Source organism: Corvus moneduloides, chromosome 9, assembly GCF_009650955.1.
Source record: "Corvus moneduloides isolate bCorMon1 chromosome 9, bCorMon1.pri, whole genome shotgun sequence".
NCBI lineage: Eukaryota > Metazoa > Chordata > Aves > Passeriformes > Corvidae > Corvus > Corvus moneduloides.
Genome location: NC_045484.1, coordinates 25,950,216 through 25,975,435, shown reverse-complemented (window position 1 = coordinate 25,975,435; position 25,220 = coordinate 25,950,216). Strand labels below are relative to the sequence as shown.

At 40.6% G+C, this 25,220-nt stretch overlaps 1 protein-coding gene across 9 annotated transcripts in view; it reads right to left on the bottom strand.

The window, feature by feature from the left end:
• ELAVL4 (ELAV like RNA binding protein 4) overlaps positions 1-25,220 on the bottom strand; it is a 100,341-nt gene that overhangs the window by 49,862 nt on the left and 25,259 nt on the right. Inside the window, exon 1 of one of the 9 annotated variants that reach the window (XM_032118202.1) lies at positions 15,167-15,310. The exons of 3 other annotated variants lie outside the window; for them this stretch is intronic. In XM_032118202.1, the coding sequence (XP_031974093.1) occupies positions 15,167-15,214 (48 nt within the window). In that variant the 5' untranslated portion in view covers positions 15,215-15,310. Of the gene's footprint in view, positions 1-10,752; positions 10,907-11,139; positions 11,425-11,925; positions 12,200-12,693; positions 12,716-14,723; positions 14,856-15,166; positions 15,311-25,220 lie in introns of those variants that run through there. 5 more of the 9 variants (XM_032118201.1, XM_032118207.1, XM_032118205.1 and 2 more) reach the window with 5 other exon arrangements.

The window sequence follows — 25,220 nt, the reverse complement described above, 5'->3', positions numbered from 1 at the left end:
TTCAACATCAATAACTACTAGTTGAGCAGTAGGGGAAAACACTCCTGGAACTACACATCCAATAACTACACTAAAGATACGAACAAAGACACCATAGCACACACTTTGCATAATCTCTTACTCTTCATGCAGGTACTCTGGGGGTAAGAAATTGGAGGAGGAGAACTACAATTATCATTCATACAGCTCAGCACTCTGCAAAGCTCAGAGGAAACACAGGACTGGGGAGCAGGTGCATAGACAAGCACTCCATGCACAGCAGTTTCTGGGAAGCATGGCACATTCGTAAGGACAACAATGTTTTGTCCAGAAGCAGAATATAATTATAGCTCTGTTTTGTGCATTACCTCAACTCACAAAACGTGAGGTTCTTTATGAACTTCTACTAAGCTTTATGTTCAACTATTGCCAGCTTCTTCCTTACCTCTTGCAAAGACTATGGGGAAATGATGCCTGTTGGAAACCTCAGAGGTGTCTGGCTCTATTCTTCAGCATTCTCCCAGTATCTTATTAAAGTCCACAGCAACAGCACTTGGGAAATGGTGAGGAAGAAACTGGTGTAATAGGTGATGGGCACAAAGTTTCCTTCTGTCCCTGGATCAGGCTCATCCTTTTCATTAAGACAAACGGGCTTTTGGAATGACAGCCAGTTAGCCCTTTTTAGAATTGTTTCACTAGAGTTTATGATAATTTCTACCATTAAACACAGTTCACACAATGAAGATATGGGAAAACACAGTCTTGATTTCACAGCATTCAAACACCCCTCTGGAACACAGCTGTGGAAAAAGCCATCACCGTAAACTCCAAGGAGGAAAATGGATGTGTCCTGTCTATTAGATGCATTACCCAACCAGCTCAGGTTAAAAACCCTTACAACCCTAAAAGCCACAGACTGCAGCAACAAAGGCTGGTGGCAGGGAGATGGCCTACTTCTGTCCTGGGGCACAGAAATCAAAGGCTCCTGCCCACCCGCATCTCTGGGGGTCACCAGCCGCCTCTGCTCAAAGGTCTGCACTATTTTTGAACTGAAATAAAGGCAACATGGTCAGGCTTTCAGTTCTGAAGGTACATCTATTTCCTTCTTCAATCGCACTTCTACTTCTGCCAAATTCATACCAGGCAACCTTGTGCCTAAAGTTTTACAAGAGCTTTATTTTAGTTATTTCATCATTCCAGACTGCTTCTTACTCCCTCCTGGCTTTTCACTGAGGCTACTACTTGTTCTCTCAAAATGCACATGAGGGCTAAAGGAGTCCAAAAAAACAAATCTCAGCAAAAAGATCTTTCTTTGATTGACACTCCAAGCCAAAATTTGATGAAAACATCCTCTTTCTCCATGAGCTACAGTTCATTAGACTGATACCACAAAGGCAAGAGATCTCCCAGTGACTGCATTGTCCCTCTTGAAAAAAGAGACTGTGACTAACAGAAACCGTATTAGAAAGCTGCGTTAACAGGGTGATAAAAAAAAGATACACCACCAAAAGCATTAAGTACATGAGGAAAACCCTGGAAGGCTGAAGAGGGTCTCTCAAAAGCCTACATACTAGACAGTAAGATCACGGTTAAGATCAACATCTAAGATTCTCAGTCTAGAAGGACATGCAGCCTAAAACCACACTGAAATGAAAGCAAAGGAAATTGAAAGAGTCTTTTCATATTTCTGGTTACTTTCTGAATTTTATTTTTAGCTCAATTTTGTTTCCTAATCACTACTTACTTATTTGGTTTACTGACTATTATTGAGTTATACATTACTAATCTGTAACTGAATTCTATTACTGCCTTGGGAATATGCATGTAGCACTGTGTACTGACGCACAGATTCCCACGGGGACATACATGTTCATGTAAGAAGCAGACAGCTGCAAGTCTTCAGCTGCTGTAGACCTGTCACAATTCCACTTTGTGATTTTTCCCTTTAAGAAAATAATCTAGAATAATTTGCAACCCAGGAGTTTAGACAGTGAAACCTGTGTTATGAGCCATACTGAAACCTAAAAACATCTACTTACCAGAAGGCAAAGCAAAGCAAGGACAGCGCAGGCTCTCCGTGAAGCCTAGGAACATCCAACCCCCCACTGCTGTTATTTCTACTGAAGTTCTAGAGACAAAAAACTACAATTTTTAGAAGCCCTTAAGCAATTTAAGATTCATTAATGTTCACTGCAATAGGATTTCAGCTCCTAAGCCATAAACTCTTCTGAAAATGTTGCCCTTATATTTTTCATGCAAAGACAAGCTTATATTAAGCAGGAACGGATGGCTTAGCAAAACACATGCCCCAACCAAGATGTTTTAAGGCTCTGCCCCCAACAGGACCTTAATGAAGACACACTGCTAAATGCAATTAGGAAACAACATGTGTACATCTCAACTGCTGGCAACAGCATCTCTATGGATACTGCAGCTTGCAGGTCTAAGCGAGACAGACCCCAAAATAGAAACTATGATGTTCAGCTAAGTCCTATTGCCATCATTAGAAATGTTTGCCTGCTGCAAGCTAACTGTATTTCTCTTAAAACTTAACTGGATTAGTAATAAAAAAAATAAATTTACATCTTTTCCACAATGTACCTGTTAGTCTACAGCTCTGTACCATACTAATATTGCTTGTGGAAATAACCTTCTCATGAAACATAGGCATTCTTACTTCTGTAACATACCTACGGTACAAAGTTACATGAATTACTGAAAATAATATTGCCATCACCATCTTAAAGATAGTGAGCAGATAATAGAAATTGTAAACTTGAGAAGTTTCTGGGAGCAAAACAAGCAGAAATCACCTTTGAGTAAGCAGAGGCAGCCGTTTACTCTGATGGTCTCACAAAATAACTACCTACACAATGGTTTGAGTGTAAGTTTTAAAGTATTGCATGGGATATCTCAGAAATGCTTAAATTCAAACCATCTCATGCATGAAAGCATCTATACTAAGCTCAAAGACCCATTATTATAGATTAGTAATATATTATTCATCAATAAAGGACAAAATATCAAGTACAGATCTGTCACAGGTCAGGCCAACAGATCCTCATGGTTTATCCTAGACAAACTCTATTAATAATCTCTGTACTACAGAAGAGAAGCACACCACAGGCCAAACCAACCACCTTCTTTCACAAAGGTAAATAAAATACACCCTGAACAGCAAGAAATTAAAAACATACCAAAACTCCTCTTAAAAAGGTGAGCAGACCTCATGGATAACAATGGCCTGCTTAAAACACAATTCTGCTCAAGCACCCAACAGGAGCCAAGCTCAGCCCCTACTGAGCTACAGGTGCTTGGGGACAGGAGGGAACCGAGACCAGCACCAGCTGTCCTGACTCCAAACTCCCCTCATTACATTTCACTTAGATGTCAAAATGCAACTGGAAATATGACAGCCACTATTAGAGATCAGCAGGGAGAAACGTCCTAAGAGCCTAAACACACGTGACTAATGCCTGAGCATTAAAAAAGTCAAACCGACCAAGTTACTGTTCTCTATTGGCTACGCTTTCCTTACAATGCACAGCAGCCACAGGCAGGTGCTTTAAACCTGGAGCTGGATCCACTTCCATCAATTTCACCTCAAATAAGTTGGTGACGAAAGCGACACTGTCATTGTTAGAACTACTACAACATCACCTAAGCACTCTAGCCACAAAGCCACTCAGCCCAAGTGTCCTGATCCAGCCTGGTGCTGAAATGCTGGAGGAGAACGTGGCTCCTCCAGCGGCCACATTGGCTACGTACAGCTGCAAAGCTCCTTAATCACCACAAAGAACATCACACAAATAATGTTCACTTTTGCACTTAAGCAAAGACTAACAATGGAAATTAAACTCAATTTCTACCCGAGCCTTTACATTTGCAAGCACTTCTTTCAGTAGTTGGGTGATGACAAGCGCAGACAATAAAAAAGGATTCTAAAAATATACTACTCTTTTTCCCTGGATTAGCATGTCTACAGTTAAATATAAACTGTGCTCTATAAATTATCAAACACAATGTCAAATTCTGAAGTGCTCTCCGGAATCTCTCGCAGAGCACACAAAATACAGAATGATAATTTTGTCCTGGCCCACTTAGTCTAAAGAACAATATGCTACTGTGCTGGATCATGGAGTTAGTTCCTATCAACGGCCACACTAAAAATGGCCACAGCCACCACCGTAGCTGCACACTGAATTTTTCAGGACCCTCTGCATCAAGCAAAGAGTTTAATTCTCTGAACAGCTGCTCTCACAGGAAGGCAATCGACAGCAACATTGTCACAGTATAGCTGGCACAGGCATATTAGGAAGAATTTCCAGCATTCATGCTTTCTGCTAAAAATCAACTTCCCCCTACTCATCTACTGCCGGTAACTTCATTTGGAACAAAGACATATTAGAACTATTTTTATTTAAGAAGCATTTATTTACATACATTATTACTTCTACAGAGTCGTGACTGTGCCTTCTGCTTTACAGAAATAACATCTTTGCCCACAAGTTCTTCTGCACATAGTAAAGCAAAAAGTCACTGACCACCATTCAAAGATCATGAAGGACCAACAGAAGATTAATACAAGTATTGAAATTAACAGTCACATTTATAAACCCTTTAAGCAGGCAGAAAACCAAATACCCCAAATACCTCTGATCCCCAAAACAGAATGTGTTAACACTCCACCACAGTGTAGTGACTTAAATATGGGTTATTTCATGCCGTTGAGTCATGAATTTCATATTATCTAACATTAAACTGCTGCTGACTATGGGAGTCTACATATCAACTGAAGGGGACTGAGAAAAGGCCTGGCCTCCCCTGCAGATTACCATTCAACTCATTAAAAAGGTTTGTTAGTACTTTGCCCATGTAGTTTTTATGACCCTCTCTAACCAGATCTACTAAAAACAGGTTGACTTCCACACACACCAAGCACTTCATAGACATCAAGAGTCTTAATTAATCCATGTACTAAATAAAAAAATCCCCAATGTCAAACCTTCCAATGAAGTTCAGTCTAGCAATAATAATTCTCAAACTCACAAATATCAGTTTTGCTGTTAAGAGGAGTAGGGAAATATGGACTTCTGGCAACTGTCCTGACGAGCAGGAGCAGAGTCAGGATCCGAAATTCTGTGTCCTGGCTGGGCAATTAGACATAACATTACAAGAAGAGGCAGCTCTACCTTAAATTATAAATTATGAGTAAACTGCTGTCTTTGCTGGTTTTCCAGAATGCAACCATGAGAGATTCTTAAAAGGAAGAAAAGCAAGAAGGACACGCATCCTTCATCCATCATGTCCCTACAAAGGCTTTTCAACAGCACTCAACCTGGGAGAAAATACTTGGCAGTGCTCAGGAAACCACGCAGCCTCTTCAAAGGGAAGTGCATGCAATTACAGGCCAACAGGTAGGACCAGGGCACAGTTACCTGCTCCAGCAGCAACCTTTTGGGGGCCTCTACATGGAGATCAGGTGGGACCTTCTCACCAAGTGTCCCTCAGGAAGCAAAAACCCAGGGAAGCGGTTTGGTTTTCCTTCCACGGCTTGCTGAACACCGCCGGGTGCGCGGCTGGATCTGAAGGACTTGCGCTACTGGAAAGGCTCCAGTGGCATTGCTGCCCTCTGCCAACACCAACATCACTTACGTGGGCACAGACGCGTTACGGGTGGAACCTTCTCGAAGCACTGCAAACGAGAGCCACCTCCCATAGTCACTGGTGTCTGCTTTGAAACAAACACACGTTATCACACCACCCTCACCTCCAAGGGCTCTGAATGCTCCGAAGCCACCAAATGCCACCGCCCTGACTCCGGAAAATGCTGGCGCACTTCTCCAGACTGGGAAGACTACCAGCAGCAATGTATACAGAATTTTATAGCAATTAGAGAAGTTTAATTTTAAAAGAATAAAATAAATGAAAGCTTTTTTACCCCCAGAATTCAAGGACAAATTATTTCCCATCACAACAGCACTGCTGACGCAATTGTGCGTGCCTTAGCAACAAAGGCGTACTACAGCATTTTATATACATCGTGCCTCTAAATATTGTCAAAGCCAGGTTTGTATCTTACTGTGCAACTACATCTCATTTCCAGAGAGGACACACAAAGGTTTAGCTATCCCTTTGTTTTAATTCTTTTTTTTAATATTCTGTCTTTTCTCCCCATTTAATTAATGATTCTGAATTCTTCTCAGCATTTCCTTACTTGTACAAGATTTTCTTAGCCATTGAGGTGAAAGTCCTCACGTAAGACACTATCAAGGGTAGAACAATAGGTAAGATGCGCTCTCCGCTTCCTCCCTACTTTTTGGGGCTCTAAAGAAGCAATAATGCATCAGAAGCTCCATTAGGGAACATAGATTTTCACTACAGAAAATAAAGCTTAACCTAACACTGCTGAGCTAATTCTTAATGAATTCATGCAAGCAGCGTAAATGCTACAAATAAGACAATGTTCGGCAGTCCCAAGAATTAACAGCAATCTTGTTATAATCTCATCTGAGAGTATTTAATTTCTAACACTAACGTTCCAATGCTATTGCAAACCCTGAATATTTAAATGAGTAAACAACAAAAAAAAGGTCTCATCTTCAGTGCCCCAAGCTATCATCCAAAACTAGTTATAATTAAAGGTGTGAACAACAGTGTAACAAACCTGCAAAGTCAAGGTTCTGAGAAATTAATGGGCATCACACCACTGCACCAGTTCAAATTTATCACTCATTATCTCCCCAACTAGCACAGTGCTGTTTCACATATTAGTGCCTCCTTCTTTCCTCCAAGCCTTTCCTGCCTTTTCTAGATGGCTAATTTTATACAATTACTGCCTCTGACACATTGAGACCTTTTCTCCCTCCTTTCTTCTTGCTGTAAAGCTAGTGACCTAAAAAAGCCCCCTACACCTAAAATATTCTAGTATTTAAAAAAGTAAAGACTGATCATTTGAGGGGAAAAAGCAAGCAAGCAATCTCTAGTATCTGTTTCTCCAACATCTTCCCTCTACATTATCTCAAATGGTTAAATGCACCCAAAGGCTAAGGTGAGGTACAGGTACCCTTTAAACATGTTTTATTAGGATTAAATCTATTGTACTTGTTGAATTGAAACACTGCCCTCCTCTTCACTAAGTTCCTTAGAAAATTAAAATGTGCCTTCTTTTAAAGTTGCTCCAAGTCCTACACTGCTGGTAACTGGACATACACAGAAACAACTGGGAAGCATTACATTACACAAACACCCTCTTCCTCCGCATCCAAATCCCAGCATTTTCCCTAACATCCATTCAATTGGGAAGGGGAGATACATGGTCATGAACACACACAAAAATACGTGTGTACCCCATCTCTTCCTCCATCCTACACGGAAAGGAAAAGAGCAAGAGAAGGAGAGAAGTGCAAGGGGGAGGGGTGACTTTCCATCACAGATCAGAAAATTTTGCAAAATCTGGCCTATCCCTTGCAGAGGTACCATGCTTTTTAACATCACCTCACTCACAAGAAAACTGTTTGTGCCCATTTCTCCCCCAAAACCCCAATGACATTGAAAAAATACTGCATTGCAGTATTTGCCAGTGCATCAGAGTGTATCCAGTTAGCTGTCCCCCAGACACATGAATGTACATTTTAATGTGTCCAGGCATGTAAATGAGGTGTCCAGTGGACACAGACTGCCAAAACAGACAAGAGGATTTGTCAAGTTATCTGCATCTCTCCCCCTCTCACCACACTATTCTCTGCCAGTACCCATTTCTTGCCTGGACTGTTTGCTGAAATTATCTTCAAAGTCCAAGTTCCCAAAGAAGACACCAAATTCCCCTGCCAGAATACGGGATGCAACCATACCTTATTTCTTTTGAAAAACCTCAGGATGTGCAGTGGCTCTAGGTTATGTACCAACAGTATGACAATTACTCACAGAAAATAACCTGCATTTAATTAGTACACTCCCAGCATACCAAGTAGGAAGGTTGAGGAAAAAAAAAAATTCCCTGTAACTTAGAAGATATTTAAAAAAAATAATCCATTAAATATATGTAAGATTAATACAACTGGATTTTCTTTCAATAGAGTCACAATATTTAACAGGACCAAATAAAGATGATGAAGACTATTTCAAACCCATTCAAATGGGATTTTTAAGTATACCCCTTCCAGCTCATTGTAACCATCCTTTGTCACAACAGCTCGGGCTCACTTTGAGAGAGCTCAAAAAGGTAAAATTAATAAAGAGGAAGAAAGCAAAGGAGGCAACCAAGCCAGTCACCAGTGGAGAGGCATCCCTGTATCTAACATGGGAACTTGATTAGCAGAGTACAAGGGGACAGGATTTTAAACTGATGGCTGGTATTCACATTGCATCAATATCCAACTGTAAGATTTCCTCCTTTCTGACTAGTACACCAAGACAACAGTTTTTAAAAAAAGAAAAATGTCATGTCTAAGGACAACTACATTTTCTGTATCTTTTTGTCTCAGCAGAAAGAGGCTTTACATTTTCATCTTTTAGTATTAGCAGCAATCTTAATTCTATTTCACTAACTTAATAGCTGCTTTTCTATAGGAAGGTTTACAATGCAATCTTTTACAAGCAGAAAAAATATCACTATGAACATGCAGACTGTATTCATTAATATAATCTTAAAACAAAGAAAAGAGGAAGATCGGGGCAGGAACACGTGCACCATAAAACAAGGATTACATTATTTTTAAATCTTTGTAGAAACACCAAATTGAACAGAAAATGAAAATGTAACTACTAGCTGATGACTCTTAAAACAAACAATGCAGCTGTGTATAATAAAAGGCATCCTTATTTATTGTCATGACTAAGTTAACAGATTTAGAACACAGTATCTCTGTTTTGGACAGAAGAAAAATTATTTTACTCTCACGTACAACTACAATGCATGTCAGAATGCATCTCTGCACTTGCATAGACTGTAAAATACGGAATTTTACACATGCACACACCCCCTCAAGATTTTTTTCTCCCCTCTACATTGTAAAGCAGTGCAGTTTTCAGAGGGCCATTCAATCACTTTTTCACAGAAAGGACTGCAGCAGAAGCAATACTTAAAACAAAGCAAATTAAAAGGGGGATTTAATTTTTTTATTCCTAAGCACTACCATTCCTGCTTGAATTCGCATTCAAAGTAACCCTGCACTAGAGAAAGGAATAAAGTAAAAATATCTGCAAATCCGAAGACTGAAAGAAAGGCGTGTTCTATATTCTTGCTTTGCTTCTTATGCCTCCTGATGTGTGATAGATGAGCATTTTCTGGGCAACCACATTTTTATATCTTTTACGCTACTGTCTATCACTTACTAGTCTACTACACTTTCTTAACACTTCTAGCACCACCAGCTATTTCCCATTATTGTCTGCCACTACAATTAAGAGAGCATCACAATTAGCAAAATATTCAGCTGTGGTTTAAAAAGTAGAGTTGCCACAAGGAGACCGACATTAGAAGTGGATATTGCTCCAGCAGATACAGAATAGACTGTGGCTAAAGGTGGGGCCGGAGACGAAGAATAATTTCACTATTTTTGTAAATTCTGCTCAGCGCCTAAACCCCAAAATATGGTGAACTCCCCTGAACTGATTATTCTGCCATATAACCATCTGATTTCGTAAAAATACCAATATCACTTAACACAAAATCACTGCTTAGGGTAAATTCATTCTACCTACTGTTCTCATAGGGACATTTGCTGGAAAATTCTAAGAAATGATTTGCAGAAGCTATCAGCTGTGGGAGTTCACTATTATACCTCTGTCAACTTCATTCAATATAATTTACATTTTTTTTTTATACTGCCTCACAGGATTCCTTGCAATTTTTTGCACGTACAATTTCACAGCAGGGAGGGGGAAGGAAAAGAAAAGATAACCCTCTTTTGCAAAGGAGAAAGAACAGATGCTTAAAACCAGATTTCTAGAAATCACTGTAAGCCTGAGCCAGAAATGTAATTAACACCTATTTATAAAGAATAATTAAAGTTGTGACTGCCACAAAGAACAGCAGAGATAATCGAGGTAGCCCCTGCTTTTTTTTTTTAGATTTTTTTTTTTTTTACACTGTTTGCAGTATTCCCACATGATTGCCACCTGCTCCCCCACTCAGCTTCCCCTATGCTCGTTTCCCCGGCAACCTTTCATTGGCTTTTCCTCCCAGCTATCGCTTTCAGTTCGGCTGCTCAGTCTAATCTTATTTGTTTTACACCCATCAAAACAAGCAGCTAGACAAAGACAATCCTGTAAGAATGGGAAAAGACCGTCGCTTTGTTTCCCCGGTTATAATAAATATCCGCGGCAAAAGTCTGCAAAACGTTAAATTAGGGGGAAGGGGGGGTCCCGGGAGCCCCCCCATCCCGGGGCTGGCAGGAGGGCCGGGTATTGTGCGGGCGGCCCCAGCCCCCACCCGGGTCGCCCCGCTCGGCACAGCCCCGGTGCCCGCAGTTGTGTGTCTGATCATGCCATTTTGCACAATCTGTAAGGAAAAGCACAAAAGAGGGGACGAGACGAGCACGTCCAGGCTCCTCCGCCAGGAGAATATGGGCTAAAAATAGAAATACTATTTTTCACATAAATGGCTTTGACTTCTCCCGGCATTTAAAAAAGCACAAAACAACACTGCTCCCCCCCCACCACCCCAGCCCCCACCCCGACACAAAAAAAACACACCCTTCCTTCTATCCATCCACCCATCCATCCACCCATCCATCCTCGACAGCACCGGCTCCATGGGAAACGCGATACCTGGATTTTTAGAGGCGATTATTAGGTTTGTATTTAAGGCTGGTGTAATAGGAACGGAGATTAAAAGGCATCATCGGCCGCCCGCTCCGCCAGGCACACGCGGTACCATGACACCGTGACTGTCAGCAGAGACCATCCGCGCTCAACTGAAACGCAACGTTCAATGGAAACGCTGTGAAGTGCCATCGCTGCTAGAGACGGTAAATGGATGTACAGATACATATGCACACACACAGGCAGACATATCCCACCGAAAAAAAAATATACAAACAAGGCTCTCTAATTTTATTTTATGACTCACGATCCGCCGCCCTGAACAAAAGAAATTCGCGAGGCACACGAGAAACGAGACAAAACCCCACGAGCAGGCTCTCCCCGTTCACTTACCATTTTCAAGCCATTCCACTCCATCTGTGATCACAAAGATGGACCCTTACAGCCCCTCACAGAGTCAAAAGCAAAAAGAGCGTTATGTAAAAGCTGACATTCCTTCTTACAGCGCTGCTGCCCAACGATGCAACAAAATCGACATATACTAGGCACTGCAACACATACAAGCCTCCTCCTCTTTTTATGAGGTCACGACAGGAAACTCTTTGAAATACAATATGCAGCATTTACTGAAGCTCATATAAATCACCCTCTTTTAAAATTACCATACCTATTGCGCAGTCCACCAAAAAGAAAATTACCAATCTCGAGGCTTTTTTTTTTTTTAAACACCCCCCCCCCCCCCCCCCAGGATTTCGCTCTGCATTTGTATCTCCAAAATGTCAATGTGGAAATTAACTCTCCCCCACCCTTAAAAAAAAAAAAAGCCTCTTCTTCCTTTTACATTTCAGTTAGCCACATACCAGCCTTGCATTAGAAATGAGCTTTTCTCTTTATTCTGAGAGAAATCGCAATTACCTTAAAATGACAAAGTACATCCTTTATTAAAGGATACGCAGACATTAAATATGAAAGAGAGAGAGAGCGAGAGAGAGGGGGGAAAGAGAAAGGGAGGGGGGAAAGGAAGAGATCATGTACAAACAGATCAGTAGCAGAAAACTCAATTCATGGGAAAACACAGACTGAGAATGATGCAGATTCGGGGAAAAATCTGTATGTTAGCTTCTATATCTACCTCTAATAAACCCGCTACGATCAGATTTTAAATCTACTAATACCTACCATAACCATTCTTAATGGCAAATATTGGGTGTCTTGAAAGGCTTCAACTCTTCTAACGGTTTTGCTAAGGTTTCAGGGAATTATTTTATTATTTTTTTTTCTCTCTTTTTTTTTTTGGAAGATCCACAAAGCACACTGCTAGACGTTTGTGCAGCGAGAAATTATTATCAATAATAATAATAATAATAGCGGCAGCAATAATAAGAATAATAAATAATAATAATAATAATAGCTAAGTATATTATCTCGTTGTCTCAGTGTGGTGCTGCGGCGGGAGGGCGGCGGCGGCGCCGGCGGCGGGCGGAGCAGCGCGGGGCGGGACGCGCGGAGCGGAGCGCGCGGAGCGGCGCGGGCCCTGCTGCGACTGGCGGCCGCCGTCCCCCCTTTACCGCCATTTATGGGACCATCTGTCAGCGGCGCCGCGCGCTGATTGGCCGAGCGAGCCGCGCGCGCGGGGGGGGCGGGGGGGGAGGGAGGGTGTGTGTGGTGTGTGTGGGGGGAGGCGTTGCGACATCAGGTGCTATTGAAATTAGCCGCTGCCAGATTGACAATGTTAATGATGCGGTGACCTCTACAACAACAGAGACCAGATTTCTGAACTGCTGCTTGTGTCTAGTAATTAAGGCCCGGTTGAAGAAACAACACGCAGCCCCGTATTTTTTTTTTTTTTTTCTTTTTTTTTTTTTTTTTTCTTGGTTCCCCCTGTTCCCACCCCTGGGCCCGGCGGTGCCGTACCTCGGCCATGCTCCAGTGCCTACATCTCCTTACCTCCTGCGCGCCCCGCTCCCAGGTCCGGCGTATTTTAACCACCTTATCTTTTTCGACAGTTGCTTTCCGGAGAAATGCATATTTAATGATCTGCCTCTAGGCTTAAAGGCACAACAAAAGCACTTTGACGTGCATTTAAAGCTGCATTTATTTTCAGGTACTATTGATTTTAATAATCAACCCATTTCTCCTTCCTTCTGCCCGGTGAAGTTTTTAAAAATACGTATTTTTAAAGGGGTGGATTTGATATTGCTGCCACTTGACAATATCTAAGGCACAGGAGACACCTCTTTATCGGGCACTCCCCCCGAATGACAGTAATATTTCAGAATTATTTTGCCACCTTGCTTCATTATTCTTCAGCTCTACAGGAAATAAAACAACAGCAAACTTTGGGCATTTTAAAGAATTTTCTTTTTCAGCCTTAGAGAAACATGCTTAACAATGCACACTCATTAATCCTCTGCTCGCTGCCACTGACAAACTAACAAAACTTCACTTCCAAACAGCAATATTTTACTCCCTTCCAACCACAGCAAGTTTATTAAGAATTCTCACAAGTTAGGAAGCATTCATTTCTTTCTCTTACTTGAGAGTTATTCTAAAGCATGTTTTGTCCAAAGTAAAAAGGCATGGCACTCTAATTGCAACAAACCTTGAATTTACATTTATCTCAACTAAAGCAACCGAGAATTACTCTATTAATACACGTAGGATCATTTAGTTTTACCATCCACAGATTCATTTCAACAACTAAATATGTTTTTCTTAAAAAAAAGAAAAAATCAGTATCATTGCAAGCATTTTTAAATGTAAGAGCTGAAAACCGAGAAAGCAAGGATGGGCCACATTGTAGGTTCACTTAGCTCTTTCCCAGAGAAAGAAAACCTGACTACAAACCACCAAAACCATTTTAAAAATATGTAAACAAAACAATTTTTCTACGAGTTTCATTTTTAAGTATAAATATTCCCTCCACACTGCTAAGCTTGGGACTGACATTCAATACATTTTAAATTTTTTTACATTGTGGACACACTCAAACACACACAGAGACTAAACATACCAATAAAACATATGAAATGTACTAAAGCTCATAGAATCTAGCTGTACACAAACCAAGCAAGGAGAAAAATCACATTTAAAAAAACATCATACAATCTATTTGTGGAATGATCACTGAATTCAATTAAAATAGGAACAATGTGAAAGCCTGCAGAGGATTTCTCTTACCACGCATCTTACTGAGCACATTTGTAGCTTAGTAAAAACTAGCACAGATTAAACTAGCCTGTAAGATGCATTTCCTAACTCAAATTTAGGTGACCCCTTAGACTGAACACACACAGGCACCAAAATGCTACAGCAGCTAGTATATTACCATACATTCTTGTGCAAATATACATCAAATATTAAAGTTAGATTTGTAATGCAAATTTTTTACTTAAGGTCTCTTCAGGGGTTAATAACACCAGAGAAGGCACCCAGAAATTATTTTTAAGTCTTTTCAACTTCAGCTTACTTTGTTACTATAAATTCGTTATGCATATCAAGATTCAGCCATTTTTCTGAAACAATAATCGCACGCTGCTCCTCCAAAAAATTAGCTAATCTTATCCGTCTATAAATCCAGGTACTCTGCACACTGACCACTTTCCCAAAAAGCACCCCACACACACAGCCTTTCTGAGAAACACTAAAACAAATGCTCAAACATCCTCAGAGGCCTCTCTCTGGAAAGACAAAGGCAGAATCCTATTGTTGAAAAAGTCAACCTTATTCTCGTGTTTCCAATAGTACCATTTATCTTTCAGGGAAAGGGACTGACCACCGCATCACGGTGGTGACATTTGTAAAGCATCAGATTCTCTACACAGTCTCTCCAGCATCAGCCAGCAAGCCCCTGAGCAAAGCATATTTTTAGTGCAATCTTCCATCCCCACAAAAAGAAACTTGTCTTAAACAGCTAATCCAATATCAAAATGAAATCACAGGATTGTTTCCCAGCCCCCCCCCCCCCCTCTCCTTACCATAAATGAGCAGTTTCTTGACTCATTAATGACAGTTTCCCTTAAAAGAAGTGATCTCATATCACTGAGCCCCTCTCCACCACGCATACATCCCAAAGGTTGCGGGTATCTTAGCATCAGTAGCCGCTAGCAAGCTCTCTCATACAGAGCCCAGATGGACTATACCAGAAGCCAATTCAGCGTTAATAACTACCTACTCTGTGCAGTTTAGAAGCCTTACGTGGCATAATGTCCTAGGCAACAGCAGCCGATTGAAACCACAAATAAAAGACAACCCAATTCTCCAAAAGAATCAAAAGGAAAAAAATAATAAATTGAAGAATGATTTCTTTTTTTTTAAAAAAAAATATCTTACTTGCATAAGATTAAACTGAATCCTTCACCAACATATGAAAAAGGAGAAAAAAAACAGATGCTGCCCAGAAAAAGTGACAAAATATTACCTCATTATTTAACAAAGCAGCATTAAGCGTCCTGCTGATTTCAAACATCTTGCCACAGATTTTGGTTAAGAGAAACAGAAAGAATCCTTTGCAAGCCCTCTGTCTGCAAAGGGTTCTTCAATTTTCTTGCGCACAACAGAATAGTCAATATGTTATTTCCCTAGAGTTCGCACATTAAAACATCTAGTCAGTGAGCTGAATTTTCCCCTTATCACACTGTAGACTCCTGTTATATGTACTGCTCTCTTTGCAAGATTAGCCTGCCCCAAACATGGCTGTTGTTTAAACTATTCTTTAAAGTAACAGTTCACTCCATAACCACCAGGTGGGCAGTGTACACAGATCCAAGTAACCATCTTAAAGATTTTTCTTGGAATAGCTGCTGGTTGTGATATACAGCATAAATCCCCCCTACACTTATCAAGCAGGAGGAAAAAAAATTGTCACTGTTTTATGCCCTTTCCTCCCCAGAATCGAGCCCACACACAAAACCCTAAAATCGCTTAGCTTTTAACACAGATTTTTTTTTTTTTTTAAAGGGACCTTAAATTTACACAGGAGCTTTTCATTCAGCAAAAGTGGTAAAATCCAAGCAGTTTTGAGAACAAAGTTTAATTAAAAGGGAAAACACACCCAACTAAATGGTTTGTACTACAGAAGAACCAAAATCAGCAATAAGTTGACCATGAGAGGAGCTCTTTCATGGAAACACAAAATCCAGCCTGTAAATAATTCTGCTAGAAAATATAAACTGTACCTTCAAGCAAATTGAAGACAACTTGATAAGATACTGCTATGACTTATTGTGGCTTAAATTCATTTATGAAACCACTGTTGCACGCTTCAGAGCACAAGACCAAAATACACAGAAAGGATCCAGTGTTCAATAGCACCTAAGTCTTCCAAGGTATCAAACTGTCCCTTATTCCATCACATCTGCAAGCTGTTTAAGTATTTTTTTCTCCACTTTATTTAAGGTCAAATACCTCAAGAAATACTTCCATTACTATAAAAAAGACCAATTCACTCAACACTCTACAGCAACACCCAGAGGCTTGAATGAGATTGGGATCTTTGTGTTAGGTGCTGTACGAAAACATTTGAAAAGTCATTTCATACCGAAGGATTTACAAACAACATTCCCAAGACTGAAAGCACAAAGCAGAGGTGTGAGAATGAACAATAAACAAAGAGCATCATGAAATGTCTTTACCAGCTGGGATGAATTGCTGGAGGAGTAGGGCATCTCTGGCAACTACCTGTGCTAAAGCAGAACTGAAAAGGGTTATTTACTGAGGTTAAAGAATAAATGCATTAGATGGACAAGGGCTTCTTTAGATTTACCACCTACAAAGCACCATCACCTATTTCTTTCACTTATAGCAATCCATGCTGAGTAAGTATATGCAGAGTAGTGATTTTCTTTGCTGGCCTTTAACTAATATTAAAGTGATGCAGTAATGACTTAACCTCCTTGAATATGTATTGAGTTTCAAGTCATCCTTTTTTATATGAGAAAGGTTATTTGCATTGATTTCTGTTTGCATGAAATAAGCTTATTTTCTCATTCACCATATGCCTTGAACACTAATTAAAAGTGTCACTTTCTTCTAATGTAAAAACGTAATCACTTAGTAAATAAGTATTCTTGGCTTTTTGGTCTTTGTGATAATCTATTTAAGGACTTTTTATTTCCACGTAAATTCAGTGCTTTTATTAGCACACACTCCACTCATGTAAAGAGAAGTGTTTTACAAATGCACATTTCTGTTGGATTTTTTTTCCAAATAAAAATAAAAAATATCTAGAATTACATCTTTAAGGACCCACACTCTTATTACCCCGAGGCAAATCCATCCAATCAATATGAAACCATTCACATGCCACCATCTGCCAAGCTGTAGAGCAATGTGGCTGGAACAGACCTCTTATAAAGCAGCAGTGGTCTCATTTTCAGTCTATTAGGGAAGCAGCAGAGCTCTCATGTGCAAGGACACAACACTCCAAGTCAGATCTCCTCACACCACTGTCTCCGTGCACTGCTGCAGAACTCCCGTAATTTTTGCTGCTTGAGTTTTCACACTAATCATCAAAGCAAGAGGGAGGAGAAAATGATCAGTAACAGTCCTATTCCACTGCAGCACAAAATAAAGAACTCAATTTAATTCTACCCTAATATGATTATAGCAAACCATTTAAATGCTGCTGCCTGTGAACTACAACCTGGCATTTTCCATCACCCCATTTTCTACTGTTCTGGTGAACTAAACATCCCTGGAACAGTGTTGCTCTTTTCCAAGACAATCCTATCATAAAATTAATATTTAATTTTTATCAAAGAGTTATTTTGTTGTTTGACAGATGGGAGGGTGCAGGTGGATAAGGAACCAAGGAGAGGCATGTGAAAGCAAGAGATGGATCTCATGTACAAAATGATTTAATAAAGATAACAGGCAGGGAAAGGACATTACACAATGCAAGCACCCGGGTTTGTCCTATGCAGTAATTCAAGAACCTCTGCGGAAACAGCCTCCAGTTCAAGATACCACATCAACACTGTCTTCAGCAACACTGAGCTCACACAGTCTTTTCATCAGAACATCTCATAATAATTTAAAATACCCTCCACCACCTATAACCCCATGCAAATGCATGGCATGACTAACTAAAAAAAAGCACTAGGAGAAAATGGGAACATGAAGGTGTGCAAACGCCTTATAAATATACACAGAGAGAAGAAATTAACTACTTTAAAAAACCATCCATGAAATTACAAGAAACTGAAAAGCTAAACATTTAATTCATGTGATGCTGACAGTCACAAACTCAGGTGGGAAAGCTAGAGCTGAATTGTGCATGGCATCTAACCCAAAGTCAGATTTCAGTGAAGAGAAGCAAAAAAAAAAAAAAAAAAAAAAAAAAAAAAAAAAAAAAGAGGTCAACCCAAATAAGCTGACTGCCCTTTGCTGTACATGTGTGCATGAGGTAGCAGGGACTGGGGGGCTAGAGGGATAAACAATGGCTAAATAGGTTTTATTTACTTATATTTACTTATACAATAAGGCTGTTTTCCACTGTTACTAGAACAGCTTACAATTAAGTGTATACATACATAACTTAATTTGTTTAGCTACTGAGTAATTTAAAAAACAACCAGCAAAATAAAAACCTTACCAACTGCCCTGTGGAAATGAAGCAGTAGCAGGTGATTGAGACTAACCTTCCATGACATTGAAAACATTTTTTTCAGGCTCTTAAAGGTTAGGGAATTAATGTATTTGACAAAAAGAAGAGTCAAATTTTTAAGGTTTCACCGCAAAATTTGTAAGTCATGATAACTGAGCACTAGCCATATAAAAAAGAAACACCATACAATTTCTGAGAAAACAGTAGGTGAAAAAGATAACTGACAAAGTCTGGAGCTTTTATTAGTTTCTTTTATTTGATGATCTCCTCAGAAACACAGGAACCTGTCCCTGCCTCCTGTCCTGCCCCTGCTGTGGAACCCACCGACAAGCTGTACAAGCTCTGCTGCCGATGCAACGTACTGTGTGGTGCAATGAAATTCCTCCTTATGCTGAGGAGATGAAATACAACACACACCTACCTGGAAAAACTACCACCTTTTGGATCTGAACCCAGAAAAGAGAGAAGAAAAAAAAAAAACAACAAACCAGGAGTAGTTAGAGATCTAGCTCCTTAAAGAGCTAGACACTAGATGCAAAACAAGACAGAAAACCTTCCTATACACTTACAATCCTAAATGAGGAATTTAGATGCACAAAGCTTAGGCAAGTAGTCACAGTTCCCACAGAAATCACACTTCAGCTGCTTTTGCACAAATATGCTATTTAATGTTGCTTGCCCACTTTCTTTTTCATGCCTTATGAGATGTGTAATTTGGATGCTGCATAGCTGCTCTAAGTATCACATGCCAATTTTCCGAAGATGTGTGTATTTGCAAACCCCACTGTGGATACTTATGTTTGAGCACCAGGAGACTGGAACAAAACTCTCCAGGGCACAGCAGAGCACAGAGGTAACAAAATGAATAGATGTAAATAGCTCTGATGGTGAGAGAAGCCTTAGTAGTGATAGGAACCACATCAATTCCCCAACTGGAAGCTGGGCAGCCGCTCAGATTTAGGCATGCATGTGTGGCAGTGGATAACCTCAGCAAAGGTTTCCTGTGACTGTCAGGGCACAGGCCAGCCAGGGAAAGGGGCCAGCAGCTCTGCTACAGGGCAAGAAGGGTTTGGAGACGATGATTCAGCACCTTCCCAGCATGTCTGAAGACCCGCAATGTCCTTGGCTCCACACTCCTCTCCCAGCTCTGAACTGCTGCTCTGCAACACAGAGCATCCACTCGGTCACAGGATGTCCAGCCTGGCCAATTTTCAATACATTTTAAAGAAACCACTGTCAGTCTTGCAAGACTGAAAAGCAAGAGGTAGTGTACATTGCAGGTAAACATGTTAGCAGCAGTAAGACATCAGTAGTTCCTTCTCCCCTTTCCAGTTTTTTTTACTTTTGGAATACAGATTTTAATGCTTTCAGTCCCCTGATTTTGTTTTCCTCCTCTTAAATTCAGAGATACTAAAAGTGGTATTTGACAGACATACTAAATCCTACAGCTTGCTTTCCTATCACTACAAGCAGGACTCAATCCTACCTACAGGGAGAGTTAAAACATTTCTACATTGCTGTCAATTTTGTATAATACAGTTAGCAAAGTTTCAACTGAGCACAAATGAAGATGTTTTCAAAGATTTATGACTGCGTTTTTAAAATGTATTTACTTGTAAATAATGAAAGGACCTAGACACTGAAGAACTCCAGACTAACCAGAGAGATTTACATGAGTTCAGCCATTTTTAATGTGCCTGTGTATAAGCAAAAAAACCCTCATAAAAAATGTCAACAGGGTCTTTCAAGCAGCATTGCCTAATTTTAGAACAGTTGATGGATTTGCTTTAAGCCCATCTGTAATACAGTGTGCTATACACCTTGCACTCAGGCCAAATAATATCAATAACAAGAACAAAGATAAAAACCTGAAAAGGGATTAATGTGCTGATGTCTCCAAGCTTTGAGACAGTGATCAGAAAGAGATCTGGGAAAGAGTGTGAGGTGGCTGGATCAGAGAAGAGGTACAGGAGGAATCAAAGGAGACCTGTGAACAGCATGCAGAAAGGTTATGTCTCCTGCAACTTGCAATTACACAGGAAGGATGCAGAACCAGGGAAGATACAAAAGAGAATAAAGACAATAAAAAGTGTCAAGAGCTATTAATTGTGCCAATTACTTCTTGTTAGAGCAGCTGGCACTTACACAGAGTATTTTAGTAGCAGCAGGCAGAAGGTAAATAAGTATTACAATTTCAGACATTAAAAAAACCCCTCAGTAATTTCTGAGTAAACCCTTTCGTGCAACCTATCCCCAAACCAAGGATGCTGGAACAGAGAAAAAGTTTAAAATGGCTTTACTACAGAAACCAGGCTTACTTCATGCCCCAAAGCTTACACCTGTACGTACAAGTGCCAGGACTTTCAAGAAGCTTCCTGTGTACATCTGTTTTATTTTACCCCTTAAGAAATAAAGGTTAGGTAAGCTGCCTAAATACACTACCCAAATTTCAGGGATAAACAGTTCCCTCATTAATATGGCTCACACAAATCTTTAGTGTATAATTTAGACTACAGAAATGACAATTTTATAGCAAGGAAAACAAGGTAAAATACAGAGAGAGTAATGGGTATAAAAACCAGAACTGATGCAGTATTTAAGAGAAGAGCAATGCCAACATTAAACTTTCCATACTAACACACAAGCAGGAAGGGGCTAAAGAAAGACAACTGAAAGAAATAATCTGCAGCACCTCTTCTTGCCCTCTAGGATTCCTGGAGCTTGTCTCTTGGGATCAGGATGCCTCTGGTTTTCCTACCCAATTCTCAGATTTTCATGTGGCTTTATGGATTTCTTTAAACTTTTCTTTGCAAAAGTGTGACATGTCTTAGCAGATGATTTTTAGCTTCCTTTAAAGAAGGGCATATGAACAACAGGTATTTTTAACACTCTCCTTTAAAAAAAATTAAAAATAGGCTAGTAGGTATAAAAAGTGTTCTGAAGGTTAAACTTTCTAATAAATAACTTTGGGTTACAATTACCAAGCAACAAATATTTGGTGCTTGGGCTTCAAGGGATTGGTGCAGCTCAGTTGGAGAAGCTGGCAGGTCGGCACCCAAGAGTGAGTTCACTTCTGTGCTGAACTGCCTCTTCCACAGCCACAGGTGATTTGTTTTCTACTTCAGACTGATTTTTAACAACACAAGTAAAGGAGGCGAGGCAACAGTCAGGCTGCTTGTGGTTTCTCCAGTCTGTGGAGAAAAGTTGTATGTGAGAGGATGAGCTCTACCAGTCCTAGGCCAGCGTGGATGAATTTACCTCACCCGAGGTTACCCATCTGCTGAGCAGCAACTCTCTCCAGACCCCTTTGTACAGGAAGTTACAGGAAATGGGCACTTCCAAGGCACAGTTCATCTGTCCTGCTCTACAAATCTGAGAGGAAGAAAAATCATGCTCTTCTTCACTGGCTACACACTGAGGAGGTCTCCAGTGATCACCACAGGAGTCTTACTCAAGTAGAAAGTCCACCTTTGGTCAGACCAATCCCACCATGGTTTTACCAGGTGACCAAGGCAGATGGTCTCCAGCTGACCCTCACCTAAGTGAGGTTCAGCCACACTGGGATCTCTTAACACCACGGTGCAATCCTTGATGTAACTCAGCACAGCTGTTCATAAGTACAAATAAGTACTTCAGTGAGTAGTGATTCAAGCAAGGCAAGTTTAGCACAATCCACACCCAAGGCCCCCATAACAGCAACACAAAGCAAATCCTGCAAGACTACATTGGTCTGTACATGGAAAAAGCCTAACATCTTTGGAAGCATATAAACAACTTACCAAAAGGAAAGAAAAACCAGCAAAGTTTATTTCATGAACTCTAGGCTAGATAATCTTGCTTTCATAACAGAAGCTTTGATTCTGGACCTCCAAACAGCAAAGCCTTAAGGAAAAAAAAAGGGTTCTAGTACATCCAATTTATGACTGTTGGGAAAAGCAACAATCACATCAAAACAGCTGCTCTGAAAACCTATCCAGCTACAGGCCATCACCCTGCAGTTTAAGAATATTTCACTCAATTGCCTGAACACATTTATATTCTTCCAGGCAGTTTTCCTGATGTTTTATAAGGATTCCCCAATGCAACAAACGATCTTTCTTTTAATACTATCACTGGATGCATTGTAACCTGCACCTAGGGACACCCTGCTCTGCTCAGATAAAACTTAATTGTTCTTCTGACATGGTACAATGAAGGAACTTTAAACTCACCTAATAAACAAAACAGTCCTCTATTTTTAACATTTTCCATAGCCCCAATGCTTAAAAAAATTCACTTTAAAAATGTTCCAAGAGAGCACAGATAACCAACAAAGACCTAGTGTGCAAAAAATTACGTATTTTTTTAGAAGGTGTCAAATAAAGGGTAAGGTTTTATTCTGCTGTGGTAGAAGTCCTGCTTCTGTGGGTAAAGGAAAGCCAGATATCAGTGACGCTGTGGAACACTGGACAGAGAATTTCAACTGCTGGCAACAAATGGAAAAAACCCTACAGCATATCTGTGCTGTCTCTTTTGCCAGACTACTTCCATAATTTTATGCTTTCTGCCAAAATAACAGGGCAGTACAGGTGCATACCATAGAATTCTGTGGTTTGGTAGTGGAAATTTCAGCTCATGACCTTTGAGGTTAATGGTGCTATTTAACTTTAAGACACAATGATGCTATTAACCAATTACTCCCACTGACCTCACTCTTAACTGGAAGACTGTCAACACAGAATGAGGCCAATTATATAGGAGCTATCATCTGTTCAGGAAGCCACACTCTTCAGCTGGTTGGGAGACCATCCCAGGCTGGAGGATGATGACATGGCTTTATCCATTCCTGCTGTTGTCACTGCTCAGGTGCCACACAGGCACAAAGACTTTGATGCTTAGGAAACTCCTACTAGCACAGAACAATCCTCAGCAACCTGGTTGACTTGACACACACAAAGGCTTTCTTTTCTCTTTCCACTGGCATCAGCCAGGCCTTCATATGTCCAAGACTCCAGCCATCACCATCAGAGAGCCTCCCATACACAGGGCCTGTACCCACAGCACCAGGTATGAACACTGCCATGATTAAGACTGCAGCTCTGCACATGTTGCTGACAGATGCAGAATTTCCTCCAGTAATGAACTCCATGAATTTCATCACTTGCTGTTCCATGTGGAAAGCAGAGCCAACCTCTCCTTCTGTATCATTAGGATCATAACAGTAATTTATTAAAAAAACTGTCAAAACTAGATGCTATTGCACATTTCTTAAGCTTTTAAGTAATGAATGCAGGAAAAAAAAAAAATCTCACAGTCACATCAACTATGCAAACCAAAATAAGACCAGATACTAAAAATGAATGTTGGGAAAAAAACAACATGTAAGTGTACACAGTAAAATCTTGCTCCAAATGCTTCCACAAGACCCAGATAGAAATAATTTTAAAAACACTGCAATCAAGCTTAATGGAGGCTTTACTTGATTCATCTATTTAAGAATCCAGAAAAAAACCCCTCACAATTTCTACAGAAGAGACTGCTTCTAAGATTCAGATTAACATGAACAGGCCAGATGCTCCAGTGTACCAAATTTGCTCCTCAGCATTTTCCTATCCTGCCCACAAACTCAGCCCATTCTGTGAAAGGGCAGCTGCTGAGCATCAGAGCTGACAGGTTAACAGGAAGGAGGGAAAAAAGCACATCAGCCAATGACATTCCCATACCACAAGAGGATCCCAAATGTGTTGTTCGACACTACAAAAAGCAACATAACCTGGCAAGATTTCAAACAGGTTTCCAGTAGAGTGACCTGCAGAGAGCAGCATGAGATTCAGGGAGTCAGGCAAGGAAGAAGAGCTGGGAGCATGGCACTGCCAGGTGTACTCCTGGGCTTGAGTGCCCTGATGGGCCCCACCTGCAGCCTCCACCACCACCCCAGTCCAGGTGCTCCATTTAAGCCCAGGGCTGGGGCACAGAGGGCAAAACTCTGGCCTTCCATTTTCTAAGTAGACTATTTTACCATTGAGAAAGTGGATGGAAAAACAGACAATAGGCTGCATAGCTCCATCTCTAATCTCCAGTACTGTATCTCAGGTATAGGGTTGGGATTTTTATCAGACAGTTGTAGGGTAAGACTGCTAAGATGCACTGAGAGGCACACAGATCCAAAAAGTGAGTGCATGCACCACACAGAGCATCCCAGTACTACAGATGATTTAACTCTGTGGTTCCATGAAGTGTAGTTAGTTCTGGGTGTTAATAACCCTTATTCAGAACTGTTCAGCAATGTACTCTCATTAGCCAGACCATCTGTGTAAAGGGAACAACCTACGCTGTCACAGCACATGGAGCCTGGGGCTGACCTTAATATCTTCCCCCACATACCAGCAGAGGACAAGAGGAGAGAAATCTGGCATCAGTTTGTCTTGACTGCTGCCAGAGGAAGATATCTGGGCTGGAGAGGAAGTTCCTCACCTCTCCAGTCACTCTGCCAGCTGTGGCAAATATAAAGTGGCACTTCTCTTCCTAAGGTCCTACTGGTGAAGAGGGAAATTTGGCTGTCCTATTACAACAGGATAAGTCCTCTTTAGATATCACAAGCCTCTGACTTACTGGGAAAGAGAGGCTTCACAGATCATGTGAAACAGTAAAATCTCCTGACATTATTCAGTCAGTGTAAATTATCTGATAGACTGAAAGTGCTCAGCATGACACAGAACTGCATTCCAAATATGAAGTCTTTGTTGCTTCTTGCTCCTTCCTCTATATCTCATATTGCAACAAGCTGCCTGCTGGACATTCCTGGAGCTTCTTCTTACCTGCACAGAAGTCTGAGATCCTTAAGCTGACTCCTACAGAAACAACCTACACAGGAAATTGATGCAGGTCA